This window comes from Numenius arquata, chromosome 10 (assembly GCF_964106895.1).
Source record: "Numenius arquata chromosome 10, bNumArq3.hap1.1, whole genome shotgun sequence".
NCBI lineage: Eukaryota > Metazoa > Chordata > Aves > Charadriiformes > Scolopacidae > Numenius > Numenius arquata.
Window position 1 is genome coordinate 14,335,350 of NC_133585.1, and position 25,276 is coordinate 14,360,625.

General features: G+C 38.0%; 1 protein-coding gene across 1 annotated transcript in view; it reads left to right on the forward strand.

Annotated features, from left to right (window-relative positions):
• BICC1 (BicC family RNA binding protein 1) overlaps positions 1-25,276 on the forward strand; it is a 114,432-nt gene that overhangs the window by 52,578 nt on the left and 36,578 nt on the right. Inside the window, exon 3 of the mRNA XM_074154712.1 lies at positions 4,027-4,096. Within this exon, the coding sequence (XP_074010813.1) occupies positions 4,027-4,096 (70 nt within the window). The remainder of the gene's footprint in view (positions 1-4,026; positions 4,097-25,276) is intronic.

The following is a 25,276-nucleotide window of genomic DNA, read 5'->3' on the forward strand; positions in this document are numbered from 1 at the left end:
AGTGAGTTCCTCTTTCTGTTTTGTTCATTTGAGAGCAGTACTACTGTTATCAGGATATGTGGTGTAACACCGGGTTTTCACTAATACAAGTATTCCATTGCAGTATGCAGCTGAGGGTTTTATGGAATGATTACTGATTTGTTTCAGGGGAAAAAAAGTAAAATCCTGGCACTTAAAACTGCCTGGGTTAGAATGGTAAAACAGAACTAAAAGTTGATGCAGCTGATCGACACTGCAGAGCTTTACTGTCACACAGTTTCCAACATCATGATTACCTTCAAGTTCAACAGCTACAGTGAAAACTCAGTTTCTTGTTTTCTAGAGCTTTGTGATACTTCTGCTGTTACAATAAATATGATATATAAATAATCAATACAATAAATAGTTTAAAGAGTAAGCAATAACCTTCCCTCTTAAGGGTTCTTATGAAAGCCCCGGTTTCTCAAAAAAACCCCTAGAAGTACCTTTCCATTGCAAACCTTTTTAGGCAGTTAAAATTCTCAAATTGTTGTACAGACAAGATAAATTTTTTTCACTGGTGAAAAAACAAGTGCCACAGTAAAAACTGTTCTGTTTTTTCCTACTTAATATGTGGTTTTCAAAATGGTGGAATAGATGGTTATTGCAGTCAGCTTGGAATTTATGATAAAGTTTACTGCTTGGAGTTGAAAGCCAGCACATACTCTGAGTGTTTTTATACTTCAATACATGCACTTAATTTAAATGCAACCAGACTTTTTTTTTTGCCTAACTGCCTAAGACAAGAGATAAACTTTGTCTTTGTAAGGACCAAACTGAGTCTTCTTTTTGGTCTAATGTAGTAATTTTTAGCATTGCATTCTCCAAAGAGCTTAAGGGTATTAGGTCACCAAATCTCAGTGGCTGGCAGTCAGACTTTTCTTCCTTTGAAGATCTCATATGCATCTTTCTTGTGTGTCCCCAGAATGTGTGCATCTCTGAACTTGTGGGGCTTTCATTTTCTTTTGGTTAGCATGAGAAATGGGGAGAATTTAATTTCTTTGACACAAAGCCTCCAAACTTTGAGAGGGTAAAGAACCAATGGGATGTAACACTTCTCTTGAATGACACTCATTCTCTCCTCTTCTGTCTCTTCTCTTGTGGTTCCTTTTATGTTGGATCTTCTTTAACTCAATCCTGCACCGTTCTTTGTTTTAATATCTCCCTTCTCCTTTTTGCTAATGCCTTCCTATTTTCTGTGTATTTCGTTGCCTGTTGCATAATTAAGAATAATCCTGGCCCAAAGTCCTCTATCAGACACAAGTGAATTCTTTGAAATAGCTTTTTTTACATCTGGATTGAAAAATTGTGAAAAGTATGTATATGTTGCTGCTAGAATTTCACCCTCCTGGAAATGTCTTATTTCAGCTGTAACTTATTATCGAATAGTTGCTGAAACCAAAACTATAGTATAATGAAGTCTGGCTGACACTTTCAATTTTTCCACATGGTGTACTAATCTGGAAGTTGTTGTGGTGTCCTAGGGATTTGGATGTAAAAGATAAGAATTAAGACTTGTTAGAGAAGTCTGCCTTAGTTCTGAACTATACTGTTATGGAAAAACTTAACGGTATTGTAGATGTTTTCTTAATGCATTAATTCTCTTCTTGGAAGTGGCTTTGTTAATTATTTTGGAATTTGATATTTTTTTTATTATTGCTTATGCTTGTTGCAGATAACTAATGTACTAAAATGTACTGTTCTTCTTAACCACCCCCCACCTCCCCAGCTGCGCCCACCAATTCTGGCAAGTTGACTTTTTTGCATAGTTTCTCCTTTTTGTGCATTATAATTCTCATTTGTATCAGCAATCAAAAGAGGGGAAAAAAAAAAAAGGGTGGTGGTTTTTGTTTTTTTTTTTAGTCCTTCTGTAGAAATTGAGCAAACATTCTTTATATAGGAGGAACCAGACGCTAGAAGTTGCCATTTGAAAAGCTCTTCCCTCTTCCTTTCCTACTTGCAGCAATCAAGTACTCTTTCAGCTCTTCTGATCTAGAAGGTTTTTTTTTCTAGTTTATAGTCCATACTTGTTTACTGGTTTCCATTATGTGTATTAAATAATCTCCTTAATACTTATCACCCCACCTTTTTGGCAAAAGTATTTACATAGGCTCCCTAACTAAAATAGTATGACCCAGCAGATCAAGGGAAGTGGTTATTCCTGTCTGCTCAGGTACTGTGAGTCTGCATGTGGAGTACTTTGTCCAGTTACATCCTGCTCAGCCCAAAAAAGATCCTGACAAGCGGGAGGGACTCCAGCTGATCAAGGGCCTGGAGCAGTTGATGTACACATAGAAGCTGAGAAGGTGGTTTGCTCAGCATGGAGGAGGGGAGGTAAAAGAGGGATCTAGTAGCAGCCTTCAGCTACCCTATGGGTGGTTAGAAGGTATGCTGAGTCAGGCTCCTCCTGAAAGTGCACAGGTAACAATGGCCAAAGGTTGAGCAAAGGAAAAATCAACCATATATGACAATAATTTGTCAGTAAAAATGGCAACACACTGGAATAAGTGTGCAGAGAGGCTCTGGAATCTCCTTCCTTGGAGGTAATGAGAGCTCAATGGGCAAGGCCCTGATGGCAACCTGACCTAACTTAGCAGTTGGCCCTGTTGTGAGTGTAAGCTTGGACTTAAATGACTGCCAGAGATACCTTTCTTCCAAACTTGTTCTGTGATTCTAGGACTAATTAAAATTAGTTACGCTGAGCAAACTGATCACTCTTAATCTCTTTTATAATGAGTTACTGAAATTTTCAAAGGAGTGAGGACCCTTTTGTGTGTTGCTGTACAAAACCTTGTCTGTGTGTGAGCAGAACTAGACAATTTGTTCCAGGTGAAAATTCATCAGGGCCTTCTACAATCAACATCTCTATTAAAAAATGCCTCATCTGACGCAGCCTAGCACGATATTTAGATGTGTTTTCTTGGCATCCTACAACCATCTCGATGCATTTTCCTCACATCCTACAACCATCTTGTCATGGACTAATATGGGCAGATCTTTCTAATTTCTTCTCATGATGATGAGATACTCTGATCTCTCAAATGTGATGAGAGGTATGATCTCATCATTTTTATTTATTAGATCTTACTTATTGATATCATCATACTGATAAAGACAAGTTCTTTAATTTCAGTAGACATGCCCAGCACTTCTTAGAACTGAATTTCAGTTCATGTATATGAAGTCTTTGGTGTCTTTCAGTTCCTTTTCCTGTATTGCAACTCAATACTAGTGATAAACAGTAACTCTGTGCCAGTATTAAACTTCAGTATAGTATGTCTATGGCTAATGGATTTTTTCACTAAAAAAAAAAAAGGCGGCAACAGAATGAGAGTCTACGTTGAACCAAATGACTACATGGACTTTAAAGTTAAAATGTGCGTATTCGTGTAGGGATTTTCCCTGTTGGCTAGTTAGAGATTTACAGGTAGGTTGCACATTGTGTTTTAATAAATGCTGTCAAATCTCTACTCTGAACTGCTGAACCAAGAAGTAAAATTTTTGAAATCTGGATAGGCTTACAATGAAAAGTTGCTTTCAGGTAAAGGTGAGGCAAAAAAAAAACCCCAACCTGTGAAGGCAAGCCAATGTATCGTGGTTTATGGAGACTGAAATGGACTTAATTTCAGTTTGGTTGGACTTCACTTAGAAACCATTCTAAGATAACTGAAAAAGTATTTTTATTAAATTGCAAAGTTTTGATATTCCCTCTGAGATGGACCTAGACCATGCTGTAGCTTGTAGTGGTCATTTGAACTTCATGGAGACTGAGCATCTCAGTTCGGTCTTTGGATTTCTTTGGAATGATCAGAACTCATTCCACCCATCACCAGACAAAAATTCTTCTCAAGAAAACCAGAAAAGTTGTTAATGACTTGTGCTACTTACAAGTAATAGTAGTCAACAGATTTAAAAATTGTAAACATCATCTTTTCCAAAAATGTACTTTTGACTTTGTAGAAGAACAATAAAAAGTTAATTTTTCTTAAATGTTTTTTTTTTTTACAGATTATGGAAGAAACAAATACGCAGATTGCTTGGCCATCAAAGCTGAAGATTGGAGCAAAATCGAAAAAAGGTACTTTGTTTTGTTATTTTTACGGGGAGGGATTAGTTTTTAGAGTAGTAAAACCATAGAATAAACAATTCTGTCTTCAGAGTCATCAGTACTGGACACCTGAAATAATTTCATTTCAGTCTACTAATTTTATAACAATTTCTTGTTGTAGTTATCTCAGCTTTATGTAGGTATTTGATGGACAAACCCATTTCAAGTAGCTTGCAATTCTGCAAGTGCTTTACTATCAATGCTATTGTACTTACCGTCTTTAGCATGTGTGGTTTCTTCTGTATAACTGCATCTAATCTGAATAGTTTCTTTATTTTAAAGCAGCCAAAGCCAGTTAGTTTTTCTGGTAACATTGTAGATTAGTGGGTGTTCTGTGGGGTTTTTTTGTTTGTTTTTATAGAGTGCAAAGATGTGTGTTGGTCAAGCCGAGTTAGAACAATATATACTCATTGTGTCCCTGACAGAGACAGTCTGTGTGCTTTTTTGGTTTCTTTAAGAAACCTAAGTAGAGCTGTCTCTTAGGAATGGCCAGTATTATGTGTTTTAAATTACGGTTCTTCTGGAAGTACAGCCTATTAATGTGAACTAAGTATACTATCTGGAACATCTTTTTGTTTTTAAATAAGACTTTTACTTCTGTTCTTGAAGAATCATAGCTGTGACTGAATGAAAGTGATACTTAACTTTCATTCTGCAGGGAAAATGAAATTGGGAGCGATTTCTACCATTGCATGTATTCCTGTTCAGGCTGATGCATGTTAGAGCTAAGAAAGTGGAGTTCAAATAATTTCTCTGTACATCATATTTCAAATGTGTAGGTGGAGATGTGGGCTAACAACCTTTGTAAATGAAGAAGGCTTCATAGGAAGAAAAATAATCTCTTTAGAAAGGTGCAGGAATAATAACATTTTTATGGTGTAAAGTGAGATTCAGTCTCTGAGGTACTTTCCCACATGGTATTGAAGTACAAATTGATTTAATTTTTTTTTTTACCCACTTGCATGGAAAAGAGTCTCCACTTGAGAGGGGAAAAATGGGGAAGAAATTCAGCCTGGAAAAAATGCTGGTGTTATGTGTGTGTATATATTTGTATGTGGAGCTAGTGTTTATAGTAATGTGAGTGACAAAGTCTGCAAACCTGTGCTGCTCTGCATCCTTTCTGCCTGAGGTGCTATGAATTGATATGCAGCTAAAGCTCCTCGGGAAACTGAGGCAGGAGAGTTTATTTTTCTTTTGAGGGGTGAAAAGAAACAAAGTGATACATGCCCTTGTTTTCTTTCAAATCTAAATGAGCCAAGTTCTGAAGATGAAAAGCATGAATGAAAGGCCATGAGAAGAGGGATAAGAGGTGACTGGCTGGAATTCTGGATTCGTACTTAGAGACGCAGCTTTATATGTAGATTAATTTAATCTCTTTATTAGTGATCTCAAAGAGAACATAATGTCAGATTTGTGGTGAAGCTCTATCAGTATATGGAATGAATTTGAATACCAGGGGAAATAAAACAGCTAAAAGTTATAAGCTGATAATAAAAATAAAAATTGAGGGGAGGGAATGCATGATACATCTGGGCATACTGAGTGCAGCTGCAGTGGGAATGATTATCCTGGATAGTCTTTATGCCAAAAGAAACTTTGGATAGTGATGGGCTGCAAACTAGGCATTTTAGCAATACTCTATACTATTAAAAAATGTTTTAAATGCCTGTGGACTGGAGGGTGGCTCTAGAGTTAAGACTCGTTCTCTGGCTAGCTTTGCTCTGGGAAGTTGTGTGTCTATGTACACCTAAGATAGTAAATAACATTATGTGTGCTCAGAACTCCTTAGCCTAGAGGCTCCTATTTCTTATGAAATAAACTGTAGTTTATATATTCTGTTTACACTTTATATCAATTGTTTGCAATTCTGTAACTTTCCATTTGCAGCTACAGCAGCTGTTTATATAGGGAAAATATTCTAAGTGTTCAACATGCTCTAGCTTCACTTGATGACATTCTGTGATTGAGAGGAGAGCCTGCAACAAATAACTGTCTGGGTCTCCGGGGACTTCTTGAAGTCAGAACATGCTATCTTTCCCCGTCTCCTTGGCTGGGAACAGAGTGCCTGATAAGCAGCCATTCAGTGCGGGAGAAGCAGTTACGGATGGACGGTCTTGTACCCCAGCCATACGCTGTACCCTGTCATCATCAAGTGATACCAGATTTTTCATATCATTTTCCCGTACAATTTGCCTGCAGTTTCAGTAGCTTTGCATTCTGTGGGTGTGTGTTGGGGCCTCTGGTCATTCACGGCTTTACTCCCAAAATATGTAGGGAAAAACAATCACTAGGAAGACACCTCTAGCTGTGCTGTTGTTTCTGTCACGTTCTGCCTCTCATGAAACATTTAGGGCTTAATGTAGTGTTCTTCTCACTGCTGTTGTCAGTGTTTAAATTGAGATTTTCGATACTAAATCAATAAGGACAGAATACATATTTCTTTCTAATTACAACACAGAGGTATTGAGATTTGCAGACAAGGTGTGCATAATAAGGTTCAGCAAGGATCTGAAGAGTCAGTTCTGCACAGGACCCAGAATATTTTTGTGATCTTACGGAAAAAAAAATTTACTGTGAAGATAAAGCAGTAAGAGTAGGTGACCTGCAAATTGCTAAATTGTTTCTTTTCTGTGTTACATGGATTACGACTTTTAAATTAATGATTGCAAAATACTATATATTGAGTATCACAATGGTAATTCATTAACTCAAACTTGATAAATATTTTCTGAAATATTTATCATCGCAAAAGACTATTGTCTGTATTTAGCATATGCAGAATTTTAAATATTTGCTAATTAAAATTTATTGTTTAATATGAAATTGCTAAAATAGCTCTTTGCAAAAGCTAGAATTAAAAAAATCAATTACCAACTCTCAACAGTTTCATAAAGGGCAAACCAGGAATTTCCTGGCTTTAATGAACACCAGATGCTGCAGTCTTGCTCTAGTGACGAGGGTGATGGGGGTTAAAGTATTTTGAAATACATGTTTGGAAAACACAAACATAAGATGCTACTAGAAGATTTTTTTAAGCAAGCTATTTGGTTTGCTCAGGTTGACAAAGGGATCCCGTAATTTTAAGGCTTCAGAGAAGGAAATGAAACAATTTAAAGCACTTACATAATGACTGCTTCCTGTCCAGCAGTAATGAAACAATTGCCACTGGTGTGGTCTACCCTGCTTTGCACGGGTGCTGAAGAGTTCAGGGTATCCAAAACCTCATCTTCTGGAGGTTTGGGGTCTTACGTAATCCAGTGAATGAAAGATCAGAGAGACAGTAACTTTTCTATCCATTCTTCTATTCCTCTCAACATACTTTTTCACTCTGTTATGGTTACTGTTACTTAGGAATGCTATTAATTGTCTTTAAAAGATTTATTTAGTGGTATAAAAGTTTAGAGTAGAGTGCCAAATCCTAAATGGTCAGATACTATAATTCCACAAACACTTTCAAAGCACGAGTAAACAAACATTTTTCTTTTTACTTTTCCTTCCCAAATTACTGACCTGACCTGCTCTCCTGTTCTTGTCCAGCCCTTTCTGCTGTGCTGTCGCTGGTGCTTATGTTGTCACACAGGAGTCCAGGTTGGCTTAAAACTAACCATGGTTAGCTTCTGCTGTTGATGTGGGGGGGGTTGTGCATTTGCTAGCTGTTTTAACCCAAACTGAATCCCCAGTCTGCTTCCCTTTATGGTTGTATGAGTCTGTAATGCTTAATGCATTGGGAGCAGGTGATGGTCGTGTTATCCAGCAGTGCTGCTGGTTGATGGACAGTTAAGGTGCTCTTTAGGAAATGGCTACATGTAAATTTAGATTTCATCCATATTCCTTACTCTTTTTCTTTCCTCCTTCTAATTCTTTTCCCCCCTCTATACAGATGCATGTTTTTGAATGTCAGCAGTCATAAAGAAGTTACGGGGATATGCATGTTCTCGGAATGCAGACAGCTTTGACATAGTATTTGGGTAACAACCAGCATAAGAATCATTGCAGGTCCTGGAAATTTAATGGCTCTAAGAAGGAATTAATTCAGAGAGTTGGAACAGGGAAAATTTTGGGAGGTTAAAAAAGGTGGTAAGGGGAAATGCAAAGTAAATTGAGCTGACAGAGCAGGGATAACTCAGGAGTCTCTTTCACCATTCACTTTAAACATGGGCTGCTTTGTACTGAACTTCTGTTGTACTGAACTTCCGTTGCTCTTTTTTCTTTCGTCCTGTTCTTCCGATATTTTCATTCCTCTTCCACTTTATCCAGATTACGATCTCCTTTTGATCTGTCTCATCTGTTGAAGTAACTCCCTCATTTATTTTCTTTCTTTCTTGAGCTGCTCTTATTTCATTTCACCTGTTCTTTTGTTTGCTGTTTCTGGTTTGGGGGTTTGTAGGGTTTTTGTTTGGTTGTTTTTTGTTTATGTTTTTCTGTCTCCCCCTCCCCTCCTCTTATTAGTGATTCATTTTAAGTTGGTTAAAAAAATAATCCAGTCCATGTTCCATTTGAGTATTTTTCCGTCACCTGATTTTTCTTCTTACTCTTTCATCTTCTGTTTCAGAAATCAAGTTTCAGTAACTTTTTTTTTAATTTAAACTAGCTTCTATTATCAAGTTTACTACATGCTATTTTTCATTAGCCTATCTCAAAGGCAAGTCAAATACACAGCATATCAAATTCATATATAAGGAGAATGGCAAGAAGGGAGGAAACACAGTGGCACTGAAGACATTAGAAGACAGGCAGCAATAACTAGCAGCGGGCATTACTGGCGTTCATTTACTGAAAATTTGGTTTCACACTTTTTACTTAAGCTTTGCCTTTTGCAAGCTGTCTTGGCAGCAGAGTCCAGTATTTCCTTCTTTGCATCTTAAGCTGCTGAGACAGTATGCGAAATAAAGTTAGCAACTGTAACACCATATTTGAGGCAAATAACTGTTACTGAGAGACTTCAACCAAATTAGTAAAATATTTCTCCCATGTATTTGAATGTTGCTTAGACACAAGGGAAGAGCTTTGCACATTCCAGGAGGCGTTATGGTAAAAGCTGCAGACTGACTTTTTCATTAAAACATAAATGTCACTACACAGTGAACTTAAGGCCAAACTTGCATGCAAGTTACTGCCTTAGATAGCAAGAGTAAGCTAAAATGTAATCTGTTTATTGCTTCAGACCCTTAAGTCAACTTTCAATTGTTTCCCAATATTGTAATACAGGCTGAAGTTTACATTTTGAGAGGAAGAAGAGAAGGAGAGAAGATGTGGTGTCAGGCTGTGGAGCTTTATGAATGCGTGCAAATACAGTGCTGGGTTATTTACTCTTTTGGATTAGGGTTTCCGATAAAACTCCAGTCTGATTTTATTCTTTTCAAGTTAATTTGTTTTTCTCTTTTGAAATACTTAATTTTCTCAGTTTAGTTTAGTCAACAAAATCTTTAAAAAGAGTGAAAAGTGCTTCTAATGCTAAATCTTCTATACTAAAATATCATACATGGAGAAGTAGATAACATAAGAGCAGTTCAGCATTGTACTTGCCAGTTTTTAGTGTCCTATGTGTGGACACCTTCCAAACTTACAGACATGTTTCATGGAGAGATGACATCTTTTCTTAAATACATCGCTGACTGTTATGCAATAGTGCTTTCAGTATTGGAACTGAGCTGAATCCCACACTTGTACAATAACATTTGTTTCAATCTATTAATGGATGCAAGTAAGACATTGTCAGTGGTCATGTAGTATCCTATCAATATAGTGATAGGATTAGGGGTAATGGTTTTAAACTCAAAGAGGGGAGATTTAGATTAGCTACTAGAAAGAAATTCTTTCCTGTGAGGGTGGTGAGACACTGGAACAGGTTGCCCAGGGAAGTTGTGGATGCCCCATCCCTGGAGGTGTTCAAGACCAGGCTGGATGATGGGGCTTAGAGCAACCTGGTCTAGTGGGAGGTGTCCCTGCCCATGGCAGGGGGGTTGGAACTCAATGATCTTTAAGGTCCCTTCCAACTCTAACCATTCAGTGATTCTATGTTCAAACCCAGTATTTTATGATGAAATGTCAGTGAAATGGAAGTTAATATCCTTGTGCAGCATTGTTATGTAGGAGTTGTGTGAGCTTTCAACAGCATCATAACCTTTTAGTCTGTCTGGAGGTCTCTGCATTCTCCATCCCCCAGGAATAAATTCCCAACGAAAACCCACAACCCCCAAAGCCCCACCAAACCAAAACACCCCTAAGTAAAGCAATGAACATAATGAGGCAGCGATTGAGAGACTTGGAGTACAGCAAAAAGCGTCTGTGTGGCATAAGGTGGTCTTGGACCCTCACTTTGGGAGATTCTGACTCCTTGCATTGATGGTATTTTGTAAAAAAAAAAAAAAAAAAAAAAGGCAAATTTAGAGATATGATTAGTTTTCCCTGCTTTCAATTATTGCTGGAATCACTCGAATACTAAAAGGATTTCAGTATATAAAAGGATTTCAGTATATGCTGCTAAACTTTAAGTTACATATTTCATCTTTTTCTAAATACCGGGTGGCTTGGTGTACTTCAGAGGCTGGCATGTTTGCAAAGTGCAGTTATATAATCTGAAATTTTCCCCAAGAAATTGGCCAAGTTCTGAGTTTAGTCAAACAAGCATAAAAGTAACTAAAAATTACCTAATGGTGTAGGCTATTTACTTCTTTGTCTTATATAATTACTTAAGTTGAAAACTGTAGCCTCTGTTTCCAGCAGTTTGGGATCTACAAGACTAAAGACCTTGCAGTTTAAATATATAATGCTATGCTGTATATGTACGTGTGTGTGTGTTGATGCATATAGAACAATGTTTGTTAGGATTGCTTGATTTTTAGTCTTCAGTGTTTTCTTGTTCTCAGGCTTTATATGTACACATTATTCCTGCTTAATATTGTTGCAGCCATAACACAGCTTTTTAATTCTCTGTTTTCCTTAAATGACTTCATTAGTTTGGGCTGAAGAGAGATTAGTTTCTTTTTTCCTTTTCACAATGCATATATATTATACCTGCTTTGAATTTTGTTTTAGTTTTGTTGAAAAGTAATTTGGAACTAGCCGCATTGCGGAAAAACTGCAGTTGCTGGCAACACCCTTGTTGAGCTTGGGGATTTTTACCTTCTCATTCTGATGGAGGGCAGGGAGGTAGTTTCTTGTTTGTTTGGCTCTTTTTGTGTTAAAAAAAAAATCCGCCCCAAGAAAACAAAACCCAACCAACAAAAAAGCAAACAAACCCCACAACTTCCCCACAATCCAAAACCAAAGACAGGGCTATGAAAACCCATTGATTTAAACAGCAAGAGTTCTTTTATAATGAATCCTCTCCCTGTGCATTGCTTTCAATAATGGCTATGCTCTGTACAATATCGTAAGACCATTTCTAAAAGTCTTCCTAGAAGTGAAGGATAAGGATGAATTGCTAATTTTCGTTTTGTGTTGTTTGTTGTTGGTTTTTTTTAAATTCATCTACATTTATAAAACTTGCATTTCAAAACACGACCAGATGAAAATATCTAACCTGTTTTGGTACTCTGTTAAACTCAGGAGTCGGGCTGGCCTGTTTGTGTATGAACCTCTTTGCTCTTTGGACAATGTAGTGGGGGAGTGTAATATCAGGTTTTTTTATATATCTGAATTACTGAATTCTTCATGGAGCAGATCACTATAGTCTGGAATGTTAAAGTAAAGGCATATGCACACCTTCACGTATATATATAATGGAGAAAAATAAGCAACCCTCTTCTGTTAATACGGACACTGAGGTTAGAAAATTCTCAGGCTTCTTTATATAGATTTAGATAGTTTATGGCCTCAACCTGAATATAGAAATGTTTCAAATCAATTGGTATTTATTGTATACAATCTGCTTGGCAAATTGAGACTGAAGTCTCAGGTCAGGAGGAAGAGAAATTTACATCTGCATATAAACTAGAGCTGCTATATATGCGTGTGGGTTATTTGTGGTTTTTTTTTTTTCTTTTACTTCAAAAGAAATTAGAGGTGGCATATTTCAGATATTTAAGTTGCATGAAAACACTTTCTTACAGAGGCTAAGTTTCTTAATTACACTCTTTTTGATCTTAATTCTTTGAATATAAAAGTGAATCCTGCTGCTTTTCAAAAGAATATGACCATGTAAATTGTGTTAGAAGTCTTCATGTGCATAAGTACTAAAAGTCCTCCTATCATTTCATTCACTGCTAAAATGCAGTCTCTTCATAACCATATATAACCTCTGAAACTACATAAAAATGATGTGGTAAATAATGGGAAACAAAGCTGGAATTGCTTCTATGCTTGCCAGTACTTTATGTAGCTAATTTATCAGTCTTTAAGCTTAAGAAAAACACTCTTTACTGTAAATTACTGCAAAAGAAGTTCATGGTTTGTGTTTCTCTAAGTGCAGTAATGCATTGAGTTTTATTTTGCACGTCAGTCTTAAATGCTAAGCCAGCCCTGCCTGAGAAGGTCACATGGCATCGCAGGACTACCAAATACTTCAGACTTGTTAATATAACAAGTATTGTAACAGTAATTTTTTCATAGTTTTTGTCAACTTTTGGTTTTGACCTACTTTAATATCTTCATGTGCTGTTTCTAGTTAGAATAATTGCAGCTTCTGCTGTTATCACAAAGAAAGTTCCGAACACATAGAGTGGAAGAGAGTAGACAATGGGATATAATCAATTAAGTTTCCTACCTTAATTTCAGTGCTATGAATAGCCACTTAATTGGCTTAGAGCCTTAAGCTTCACTTCAAAAAAGAAAAGGAGGGAAAGAATAAATTAATCAGGCCGTTGGAGACCTGCAGTGATATGGAGCTTTTTGAAAAACTAGCTTCTAATCCACTAGGGTGCTTTTGAAAATTGTGCCAGCTGTCCTGCAAGGCTGTGCTCTAGCTCTGATAGGATCTGAAAATATATGGAGAGATGTCCACTTCTGCACAACCACTGCCTGTTCTATCATCTTTAACTAGGGATGTAAAGTGATGCAGAAATTAGAGCACCTAAGCCTCTGAAGTGCTTAGATGCTCAGGCGCTTAAAAACAAAGGTAACTTTTTTTTGTGTTGGTTCATGGTCAAGTTTTAATGTCTGTTGTCTCAGCATTGATTTCGGTGCAGATGAATGGAAATACAGGTTCAAATTGCCAATCTCATGCTGCTGCTTAGAAAAATAACATACTGTATACCAACTGGAACTCTGCCAGCAGCTCTACCACTGCTGCCCATCTGAGGATTGGTTTAGGCTCTCGCGGTGCTGTTTGGTGCCTTCCCTTGTTCGTGTGGATCACCGCCTTTACAGGGCAGGGGAAACAGTCCCCTGACAATAGCTGATCCGATAAGGTGGGTGGAGGTGATGATTTGATGACTCTGTGCTGTGGAGGACCTCTCCACCTGGTTACATGAAGGCCAGCAAAAAGGTGCTAGAAGATGAGCTTTTGAAGTTACTCCACATCTTTCTCCTCTGTGAGTGGAAACGGGATCCTAGTGCATCAGTGGGGGACAGCCTCATGTAATAGCAGTGGACACAATAGGTTTTGATTGTTGTACCTCTAGGACAGCCTTATTCTCTGTGTTTGTGAATAATGGTAAAGGTGCACTCGCTTGTGCGTTTTCCAAATACTTCTGAAGGGAAGACTAGTAACTACTTTTGCTGGAAACGAAATCAGGAGAGACAGAACTGTTTCCACAGCTGCCAAACAGCGCAGTTGTGGTCTTATCTCTCTTGCCTTACCGCATGCTTGAAGTCTGCTCCTCTGCCTCCATAGCTACCTGCTAGGCAGCTCAGCCCTCCAGCCTGGCATGCCCTGCTCTCAAACCCACTGACGGAGAGGGCATTCAGGGCTGCTGGTGTATTGAGGCCTCTGCTCTTTTGTCAGCAGAATTTTTCTTAAAGCTATTTAGTTTTGGTTCCCAAGGTATAAAGTTGTGGGCCTGACTTTATACCAGTTCAGTAAAGGTTTTCTTAAAAATCTTGGCATTTAAATGCTTTTTCCTTGTTGGTGCCCATGACAACAGAACCGTTGGTTTGAGTATCCTGTGTCAGCTCTCCATGTGTGGAGCAAAATTCCTTTACAGCTTTTATTTGACCTCACTAAAAACAAGAAAAAGATCAGTCTGTAAGGCAATTGTCCAGCTGATAATTTAAAAAACCTTCTACTTATATACAGTTATGCTCATATCTTTGAAGCACAGGAATTTCACAACAGTATGATTCTGCATGTTGAAGGTAGTCAGGTCAGGAGATAAAGGATGCTCTGTAATGTGTTTTGAAAATGCTAACAAGACTTGAGGGGAGGAAAAGAGATAATTTCTTATATCTGCAGTTGCTTCATAAAATAAAATTTCAGTCATCTAGTACATGGTCTGGGAAACTGCATGTTTTTTCTGTTCTTTCGAATGGCATTAAACTTATTTTTGTGCCTGACCTTTCTAAAGTAAGCCTAATGCTATTTTGCATTTCCCTATAGGTAAAAATGGATTAACTTGATCAATGCGGTATCTTATGTAGCTCTTCTAGAATCATCCAATTTAAGTGAAATACAACTGAAGAGCTGCATAATCTGAAATGCAGAATACCTTCATTTTGGAAGTTCTTTATAAGATGGACATGCAATTACTCAATTATTTTATGCCTTTCTCTAATTGTGCTGGATTGTACCTTGTGTCCTTTGAATTTCTTAAAATTGGTTTATTTCATTTGATCTTGCTCTGGTGTAAATCAGATAGGCATTTTCAAAAGAAATAAGGTTACAAAAATGCATTAACAGCCTGCATCATCAGTGATAACCATCAGAATACAGAAAGTGTTTGTTGGATAATTCCTATCAATCAGTTATTTTAGTCTGTCAGGCCTGGGGAGGCTGCAGTCATCTGTTTGCAATGCTATGTGGTATCTGCTTGTTAACTATTACCACTCATTAATACTCTTTTCCTTTTGAGAAGGGATCATTCATATTCTTCAGTTTTTTTCATAAGAGAAGATAAACTCTTGGTATCAAATGTCAGTGGAAGCTCACAGTATGTTTTTGTTTTGTTTTTCAGCACTTAGTTTTTCCTGGGTTTGGTTGGAGAAGTGTTGATAAAAGGGAAGTGTCATGTTTCAGCTTTTTCGAACTCACTCCTGTTTCCATGTGTTTAAACTGTAATGTTGCAGAAGGTTTCAAGGGATGTTGAGAAGTTCTTTGTGCCAATCTAATGTATTATTGTATGCAAACGTTTGACACTAATATGAAAAACGTATTGCAAGCCTAGTTGAAGATGCTAATTTAAACACAAGAGGTATGCCTTAGGCATTGGTCGCTGAATGGTGTTAGATTAGTGTTGAATTGAATGATGTCTTACATTAGTAAACACGATTCAAATTTTTGTTTTTGATTTGGAACAAAAATGGCTTAAGTGGAGCAGGCCAGGACCCCAAAACAGCTTTCAAAAGCATGGAGAAAGTAGCACACATAGCAGAGATCCACTTCAGGATCTTGTCACATTTAAAAAATATATATATAAATAAAATGAAATTTAAAAAAAAAGCATTTGCTCACCAGTGCTACTGGGGAGAACACTACATTTTTATACTCTGAAGTGATAATACCTATATACTGATACTCTGTAGCTGACAGAGTCAGCTTATAGTCTATATATGTAAGTTTATAGTCAGTTTACATAGTCTTTCCTGTTTCTTAATACTGTATTTCTGTTACTGCCATCCTAAGACCAATCTTTCCCAAAGAAAGCCAGTGCCTCCCCTGCTGCTCCAGGCTTTCCTGCTGACTGTAGCACTTGCAGGTAGGGCTGGCTATTGCATTTCCCTTCTCAAACTTCTGCAACTTCTGTGAACTGTCTAGAATTACAATGTAAGTGAGTATCATCCTGTCTCTGAAAATCTCTTCGTATTACAAGCTTAATTCTGATTATTTTTTTTAAATTGCTTTGGTTTCAAACATTCTTTATAGTGTGCATTCTAAATATAGACTGAGTCTGTGCCAGAGACCAAGTGCAAACATACAAAACCATCATTGATAGAAAGTCTCTTTAATGACTTCCTCTGGAAACTATAATTTGAATCATATGACTTTTTCTGAAGTAGCAGCAGGAGGGAATATCTGAAAAATAACTATAATATGGTTTTCAGAATTTTAAGTCTTTCATCTGTACAAACTTGACTTTGTGTGAACTGTGCTAGTCATTTTATTTCTTGATTATTTGGCAAGACTAACATTTCCTGTAAAGCAAGTCAGATCTAAAGAGAAAAAAAAAAAATCCAGGGCATAAATAGTGTTCTTGTGATTTTATTTTATTTTTTTTCCCCCAGATTTTTAGCAGTTAGAAAATAATTGTTGTTTTATGGTAAATGCTTGTCAAGAACTCTGGTAGCCTGTAATTTTGGCTGTGTCGCAGCAATTGAAGCTGCTGAATTGGTGTAGTTTAACTAGTGAGACTGATGCTATCCAGCAATGTTTATCAACCAAGGCTAGTCGCTGAGGACTATTGGCAACATATACTCCCTTTATTAACTCCTGTGAAAGGGAAAGGCAAATGATCTCTTGTTAATGGGAGGAAAGCTGTGGGAAAGGAAAAAGTTGGGAATGAAGTGGAATGGGGGCAGTGAGAGACTCAGAGAGGAAACAAGAGACTGATGAAGGGACTGAAGTCAGTTGGAAAGAGGTAGACATGATTCAGCAAGTAGATGGCAGGAAACATAAGGTTAGAGTGGGAGTCTTAAAGAAATGAGGCTTTTGGAAGAGTAGAATAATAGAGTCAGTGATGAGGATGTTATAAAGATAATGGGAAAACAGATGGAAGGTGGAAAGAGGGCAGATGGAGGGGAAGAACCAGGTGAAAATGTATATACCAAGAAGTGGAGAGGAGCATTACAGTTCAGTGTTCATTGGTGTCGGGCATGGACTTCCAATGCATATCCTAGTCTTGGAAATGAGATCAGACACAATTGTGAAGTTTCTGCTTGACGAATGTCCTGAGGAGAAGCTGGTAAACACCACTATGTTGATGCAGACTTTCATTACTGTCCTAGACCAGTGATTCAATATCTAGCACGTCACTATTCTTATATCTAATATCTTTCTGCTACTTCCATAAAGATGTAATTTAGTTGACTGCAATTCCAATTTGTTAAACACTTAACAGATGTCTCATCTTGCATCAAAACATATGTATGATTTAAAGTACTGGGAACACAAAACATTAATTTCCAGTCCATGGGAGTTGAGGAAATTGGCACTTTCTGCTAAAAATCACATAACAGAGTTAGAGTGTGTGCAAGTAAAACAAGATGGCAATAAAAGGGATTAAATTTGAGTGAAATTGTCATCCAGTTTATTAGATTTGTGTCCAGTGCAATGTCAAAAAGCATAAACTGCTTGGTTTTGCAATGCTGGAGGAGAATAATAGCCAAGAAAGTAAGCTGACAAAATACTGGGCTGCAAGAAAATGCAGGCTGTTCTGTGAAACTTGCTTAAAATATTGTGATGCCAAACAGTTGCCACAAGGATTTTTAGCAGTAGGTCACTGGACCTCCTTAAAATGGTTGAAATGTAGCATTTCTCCTTCTGTTAGATATTCTGAGGTACTGTCCCATACTGGGCAGTGTTTTCATTCCATCAATTGATGGGATAGTATGTATCCATAAAATTTGCAGCTGATGTCAAGTTGACAGAGAACATAATTCACACTAAAAACAAATTGCAGATATGATGCAAAACTAGTAACAACTCAGTAATGGTAACTCAACACAGGCTGCTTGGAGAAGAAATATCAGGTGCACAGTGTTGAAGAAAGGGGTTTAAAGGTCATTGTGTATCACAGATTAAACAGGCATTGGAGTGTGATGCTGTATCCCAGAATAAAGCAAACTGGGATGTATGCTCAGGCTCATTGTTTGTAAATAAAAGAAATATTTATTTTGTGCAATTTAGTGCGCTGAGGTTTCTCCTGTGAAATCATACCAGTTAGCAGTGCTGATATTTAGAGTTTGGACAATTTGAATACAACCCAAGGGAAAGCAAAGGAGATGCTTTGAACCAAAAATAGGGAAGAATTGAAAAAAAAAAAAAAAAATGTAAAGTTATATTTAATGAAAAACACAATGAAGACTATGTGGGAATAGGAAAATGGTGACTTATCAGTGTCTGTGTAAGACGGGATTAAAAGCAAACATTTCTGTTATAGAGATTTCTCTTGGATATTAGTGAGGACAAGGGTTGCTAACTATTGCAATTAATTGCATAGGTTTTGGGGTGCATACTGGTTGAGATTTTTGGGGACAGATTAAATAACTATCAACAGTGCTCTAGTATACCAGATCCTGCCACAGAGGTGGCTTAATGACCACCTGGAATAGTTCAGTCCTTCACCTCTGAGACTTTTTTTTAAAAAGAACTGACCCTGATTTAGATACTTACTGAAGGATGCTGCAAGAAGGAATCCAGGTAGAACAGCCGCGGCAGCACACGTCTGTGCAGAGGGAGGGGAGCAGACTTCTAGATTCTGTAAGTAAAGATTGGGTTTGTTCCAGAGTGAGGGCATAAGAAGAAAAATAAAACCCCCAAAATTACTAGAGAAGGCCACTTGTAGCATGAATTATTGGTAAAACGCAGGACAAAAGAGAAAAAAAAAAAAGAAAAAATTGAAAAAGAGATAATAAGGTGTATGAACTTATGACAAAATAGATTGTGCTTTTCATCAGCTGACTTCTTATTAAAAAAAATACTACTTAACATAAATAGCATATCAACCCAAAGGAAGAAATTGTCAAGAAGGGACTCTTGGCGATTAACTCCCCCTGCTTTCTTCCCCCAATGACATACAGGGATTATTTTTTTGCTTCTTCCTCTCTTATCATTTTAGTAAATAAAACTTGAACCACAGTCATCGCTGACTTCAGCAGCTGAAAATGAACACCTGGTAACTTATATTTGAGTGCCTAAATTTAGGTTCCTAAATCTGTATCTGCAAGCGGTGTCCTTGGCTGTTCTGCTCTTGTCTGCTGGCAGGGGAAGATGTGACCGGAGAGCTGGGGTGAGAGTGGCTGCTGGGGGGGGTGTTCCTCACTGCTGAGACTCTGCACAATATCTTGGCTTTTTTTAAGTTCCTGTCACTTTTCTTGCCACAGCCCCAACCGTGCGTAGTTATATTATTTCAAAACCAGTACTTTGCCATTAGCAGTGCCTTGGTATTTATAACCAAGTGGTGAATACTGTGCTGTCCCAGGCGTTTTGTTAGGGGGTGGCAGGTTACCCAGACTTGTAGTGTCTTTTGTACCAAGGCTGTTAGGTGCGGTGGCTCAGCCGTGTCTCCCCTGGCCTTTCACTGCTTTATTAGGTGGAGAAAAGCTGGTCCAGGTACAGAGCAGGTGTTGGGAGCAGATCAGTGAGTGGTTATAAAGAGGCATATGACAACTCTGCATGTCCGTGCTTTGCCACCTGCTGAAGCGGAGGAGAAGGCAGCTGTAGGACTGGGCATGTTTAGTTTGGAGAAGAGGAGGCTGAGGGGGGACCTCATGGCCCTCTACAACTACCTGAAAGGAGGGTGTAGAGAGGTGGATGTTGGCCTCTTCTCCTAAGTGAATAACAACAGGACCAGAGGAAATTGTCTGAAGGTGGGGCAGAGGAGGTTTAGATTAGATATTCGGAAGAATGACTTTACTGAGAGGGTGGTCAGGCACTGGAACAGCCTGCCCGGGGAGGTGGTGGAGTCGCCATCCCTGGAGGTATTTAAGAAACCTGTAGACATGGCACTTCAGGGCATGCTCCAGTGCCTGAGATTGTTGGGTTGGGTTTTTTCTTTTTTTTTTTTTTTTGTGTGTGTGTGTATGGTTGGACTCGATGATCTCAAAGGTCCCTTCCAACCATGAAGATTCTGTGATTCTGTGACAAGCAGCTGTGACTTGGGCTGAGTTGAAAGGGCAGGTGCTGAAACTGCTGTGAGAGGATGGAGAGTTTGCTTCTTAAAGCTACTGTGCCTCTCCTAAAGAAGGTGGGACTCCAGAGGGTTGGATGAGTAAATTTGGACTTGTGGGAAACAGAGGGTTTGTATTTGTGAATGAAATGAATGAATCCACAGCAATATGAACGCTGAAGAGTTTTCTTCTGAAAATGTTGCAAATCTGACTCTTCCCCCTCACTTGCTGACCACCTTCAGTTGCCACTGGCTTAATCACTGTAATGACACAGCTTTTTTTTTTTTTTTTTTTTTTGGCATGGGCAGGCTAATGTTTTATCTAGACAGTGAGGTATGTAAGACCATAGCTGCTAATTAACATATTGATGGAATCCTATGCCCTGTACTGACCAGGAGTTAAATTGGCATGGTGGCATATGGGGAGCACTGGGTCATATTTTTGAGTTTCTTTCAAGCAGCATCTTTGTTCTGGAATTCCAGTGTTTGCAGGTAATTTTTGCAGTGAGTCTTATATCTGGTAGTAGCAGTAATCAAAACCAAGTATTTGCAAAAATTCTTTGTTTAATTCGGGTTGAAATGTGTCAGAGTAAAATCAGTTGAGGCAACTTTTTGAATATGGCATAAATTTATTATTGATTGAATTATCAATTCTTTTTACTCTGTTATACTTATGAACTGGAATTTGACTTTTCCACACCTAATGGAAAATTTGTCTTCTCCCACAAATATTTAGACAGCTAAACTGTGGGGACAATTTTCAGCTCTTGTATGTTGTTTGTCCACAGCTGTTGCTCTGCGTTTTCCTGATTTAAATTGATGGGACACAACAGATTTGTAGGAGATGCTGGAAAGGGGGTGTAATTTTATTTTTTTCCCTCTAGAGAAACAATTAGTGGAAAACTAACACTAGAAAATTTTTTACTTAAAACTGTGAATATAGAACTCGAAACAAAGACAACTTCTGAGTTTTTCAGTGTTTCACTGCCATCGTTTTTCTAAACAGACATATTCTCTACCTGAAGGCCCAAATTTCATGTACCTCCCTATCTTCTAGTCTAGTTTTTCTATAATTTGCCAAGATTGCAAAATATGCTAATATTGTCAATCTAAAATGCTTGCACGCATGCAAAATATCCAGTCTCTCTTTTGTGGGTGGCTGCTCTCCTCAGGCTGAAATATAAAGCTGGAAAAGTTCAGCTGCTTTCTGTGTTTATGATGTTTGGCTTGTGAATATATTGAGGAAAATAATCTTTGTAGTTTTAATAGTTCTTCAGGTATGCACCTTAGGTAGTTGTTGCTGAGCTTCCTAATTGACCTACAGGCTACCTGCCGCAGTTTTTTAACTATTGCTGATCTTAACACAACTTTTTAAATGCTAAATATTTTCTGTAATGTGTTGCTAAGGCAATCAATACATAATTGACTTAAGGATTTAAAGCAAATCTCTTGCTGACATTGTGTTTATTGTTTGGAATTCCAGATTAATTACAGCATGTATTGCAGTCACTGTATTATGAGCTACATCTGCTTTTTGTTAACTTTCTCTCTAAATGAGAAACTGTCAGTGCATACTGGTTCTCATATTCTGAAGAAAAATTCCCCAAACCCTATGATTGTGTACTTTAAAAATTAAAGAACCGTTTTGTGTAGATCACACGTTCATTTATTTCTTTTGTTTCTGGAGGAGCTGACCCAAGCATAGATGACTCCTCCCTGTTTTGCAATAAATAAATGAGCAGAAGACTGTCCCAGGCCATTCGAAACTTGGCTGCAGGAGTTCATGCTGATTCCCTTCCATCTGAGCAGTTAGACACGCACAAATCCACAGCATCCCTTGTGCCAGCAGTTGGCAGCAAATACTTCATTTACTGGGGTTATTTAAACGAGCCTTCAGATTGCTACCATTTCAGAAGCCAGCCAGATCAATTAGTTGTCCCCCCTTTTAGTGCAGTGTAGGTGACAACTGAGAAAGCTTTTAAAGAAAATCACATTTCCTTGAGTCTCTAACCTTGTTTGTGGCTACCTTGTCGATTCTTCTGCGCTCGGTGTGTGTGTACACACAGCAAGGAGTGCTGGTTCTATGCCAAAATGTGAAATCATGCATTTGTATCAGTTCAGAGAAAGATACGATACATTTATGGTCACATTTCTGGATGATTTAAGGAAACAAATTCTAAGTAGCCAGCAGGTGGGCATGGTATTTAAGTAAATTTACAGCAGAGTGATTTGAACTGTCTTTGTTCCTGTAAGAAGAATAGTAACGAAGTTCAGGGCTTTTCTAGTTTTGATTAGGGCTTGCTGTACTTGCTGTACTTGCTGTAAAGAACAGCAATTTGGTTATACTCACGCAGATAAGGGAGAGCCTAAATACAAGCACAGCTGTGATATGACGGGAATTATCAACGGGCTCGACATCCAGTGACAGTGCTTGGCAGTAACTGCATTAAAAACTGAATTTTCAAGCCCTGCAATGTAGTAATATAAACTCTTATCATTGTAATTAAATGACTTGGGAATACAAATTTGTCACAATCTTTCAGTGAAAACTGGAATTAGCTGATGTATTGGTTTGGGATTTTTAGGAGGTTCTAGCCATTAGCACATTCCTTACAATGTGCTCCATACTGCGTTAAACGTGTAAACTAGGAACTGACTTAGTCTTCCATTCTGTGATCCTCGTACTTGTACTTAAACTCAATTTTGGAGCACCAAAAAACCAATTTATCGGAATGACTGCTGAAATTCATATCACACAGATGCTCAACAGGCGATTAATTTTTCTGGAGGTGATTTTTGCTATTGGTCTAATACTGAAAAGAGAGAGATGATCAGAAGAGATGCAAGGAAAATTAATCTGAGAACAGCTCAGGGATGAGCAACACTTGACATCTTCAGGTATCTATTTTTTTTTTTAGGCATATCACTAAGAAATTACTCTTGCAGAGGAACAATGCGGGTAGTGTGGTGTTTACTTGCTATGAACCCTGCCCTGAAAAAAAAAAAAGCAGAAGCTTTTAAGTAGATCAGCGGTTTTCAGGAGATGTCGGTTGACTTCCCAGATCAGCTGCAAACTGCCTGTCATTCTGGAGAAAATAATTTAATATCTGTGAATAAGAATAACTTTTAATGTAAGATATACAACTGTTACAGTGCCGTACAAATATTACTGTGCTAAAAGCCAAGAAATGATAGATTATTATATGATTACAATGTCTAATTCAGTGTTCACATCAAAAATCACTTGTGTAAAAGCATCCTGAAGTTTTCAACATTGATAAATAATTTCCACTAGATGACTTTTTTTTTTTTGATTAGGTGCATCACAAATGGATGCAGAAGAAAGATGGAAACACCACTTCCCCTATTTGCTTTTTTTTCTCCTGGAGACTATAGCTTGCACAGCAGTAATACATGGAAAAAGCTATAACATTGCCATGCTGGCTGTGGGGGGAAAAAAAAAGCACCTTGTGCTTTTAAAATATAATAATTAAAATCTTGTTTGATGAATGGCAGAAACTAGTTGATCATTTGTAGCAATTTTGAGTCAAATTTCATGCACTTTATATTATCATAACTTCAAAATATGTATTGATATCTAACACTAATATCTAAGTTTCAAACCCAAGATGTAGAAATGTAATCCATGTGACAATAAATGATCTAACTTCCTGTATCAAAAAGAAAATGACTGCTGCCTTTATGGCTTCAAAAGGAGTTAAGGAGGTTTTTCTTCTGTACTGTCTGTCTATTGTAAGCCATGTTATTTTTATCTGGTAGATGAAAAGACAAAATAAGCAGTGAAGGTGATCTGCTGGCACTTGACTTCTCTTTCATAAGAGACTGTTAAGCCATTAAATCAGTATTCAAGTGTGGATTGTTAGACTGGAGTTTTACTGGGTTGTCGGCACTGTAAGAGAACCCCTGAGCTGTGCTGCTGCGAGTCCTTCTTGTGCCTGTGTCTGTCTGTGTGCTCTGTGTGCCGCTGCCACACGGATAGCTGGTGCAGATACGTCACGCGCTAGGATTTGTGAGCAATAAGCCAATGACTTTTCTAAATACATAGGTACTGTAAATAATGTATGTTCAGGATGAGTAACAAAAGGTCTGTTAGAGCTCTAAATGGTCTTTAACGATAGCTCACCGTAATGCAAATAGCGAAACCAGCCAGTGGGGCTTGTTATGCTTCGTGTTTGCAATATTTGTTCAGATCTTACTGTTGTTAGTGTAGTGGCCAGAAACATCTCTCTACCATCTCCCAGTTGGTGGTACATAACCATTCATATTCCCTGACTGTGATTATTCCTGCTGTTAGGCTTCTGGCCTCAGTGGGCACCAGTCTCTGTTTTGCCTTGGCTCACAGACCACCTGTTCCAGTTTTTGAGCTACTTGTTGCTCTGCCCCCAGCATTAGCTCATCGGGACCTGCCTGAAGACCTGCTTTGCAGAGGCTGTTTGCTGATGGGGATCTCCTCACTGGGGTGCTCTGCTCCTCCCTGGGGTGTTGCATCTTTGCACTATGTTCATTGCACTTCAAATCTTTACTTGGCAGCTGATTAAGTGCTTGACATTGTGCGTTTATACCCCCTGTGTTTGGGTTGGGGTGGGCAGCTTAGAGGTACCCTCTGAAAGGCAAATACACTCACAACACATGATCTGACTGTGCTTTGCTGTAACTTGAAATATGAATAATTTTCATGTACTGCGTGTAGCTTGATACTTGGTTAGCTCTCAAGAAGACTGTACAGATGTTTCTTTATTGGACTTTTCATTTTTCTCTTTATTTAAAAAAAACAACAAAATCAAAACAAAACACAAAAGACCCCAGAGAAAACAAAAAAACTCGTTCACCATGTTCATCAGGAATACAGACGAAATAAGAATTTCTAAAAATACAATAATCCAGGAAAGGGAAATTTTTCTGGGTAGAATCCATTTCGCTCTGTAGAAATGCAATACTAAAGCAGAGAAATAGAGTATTTGCAAGAGTAACAAAAAAATACTCTATTTAGCTGTCTTTGGCTTTAGTCACCAGGTGTCCGATCTCCTATCGAGAACGCTTTCCATCTTTTTGAGAACATTGCATTTCGTACTGACTCTGAAGAGCACAGTTCTGTTTGTCCTGTTCACTCAGGTGTATCTAGTGCAGTAGTCTCTGCTAAAGACTAGCTGCATCCTCCTGTTCCAGCCACAGAATTAATACTTTCCAATGGCTGTATAAAAATCAGCTG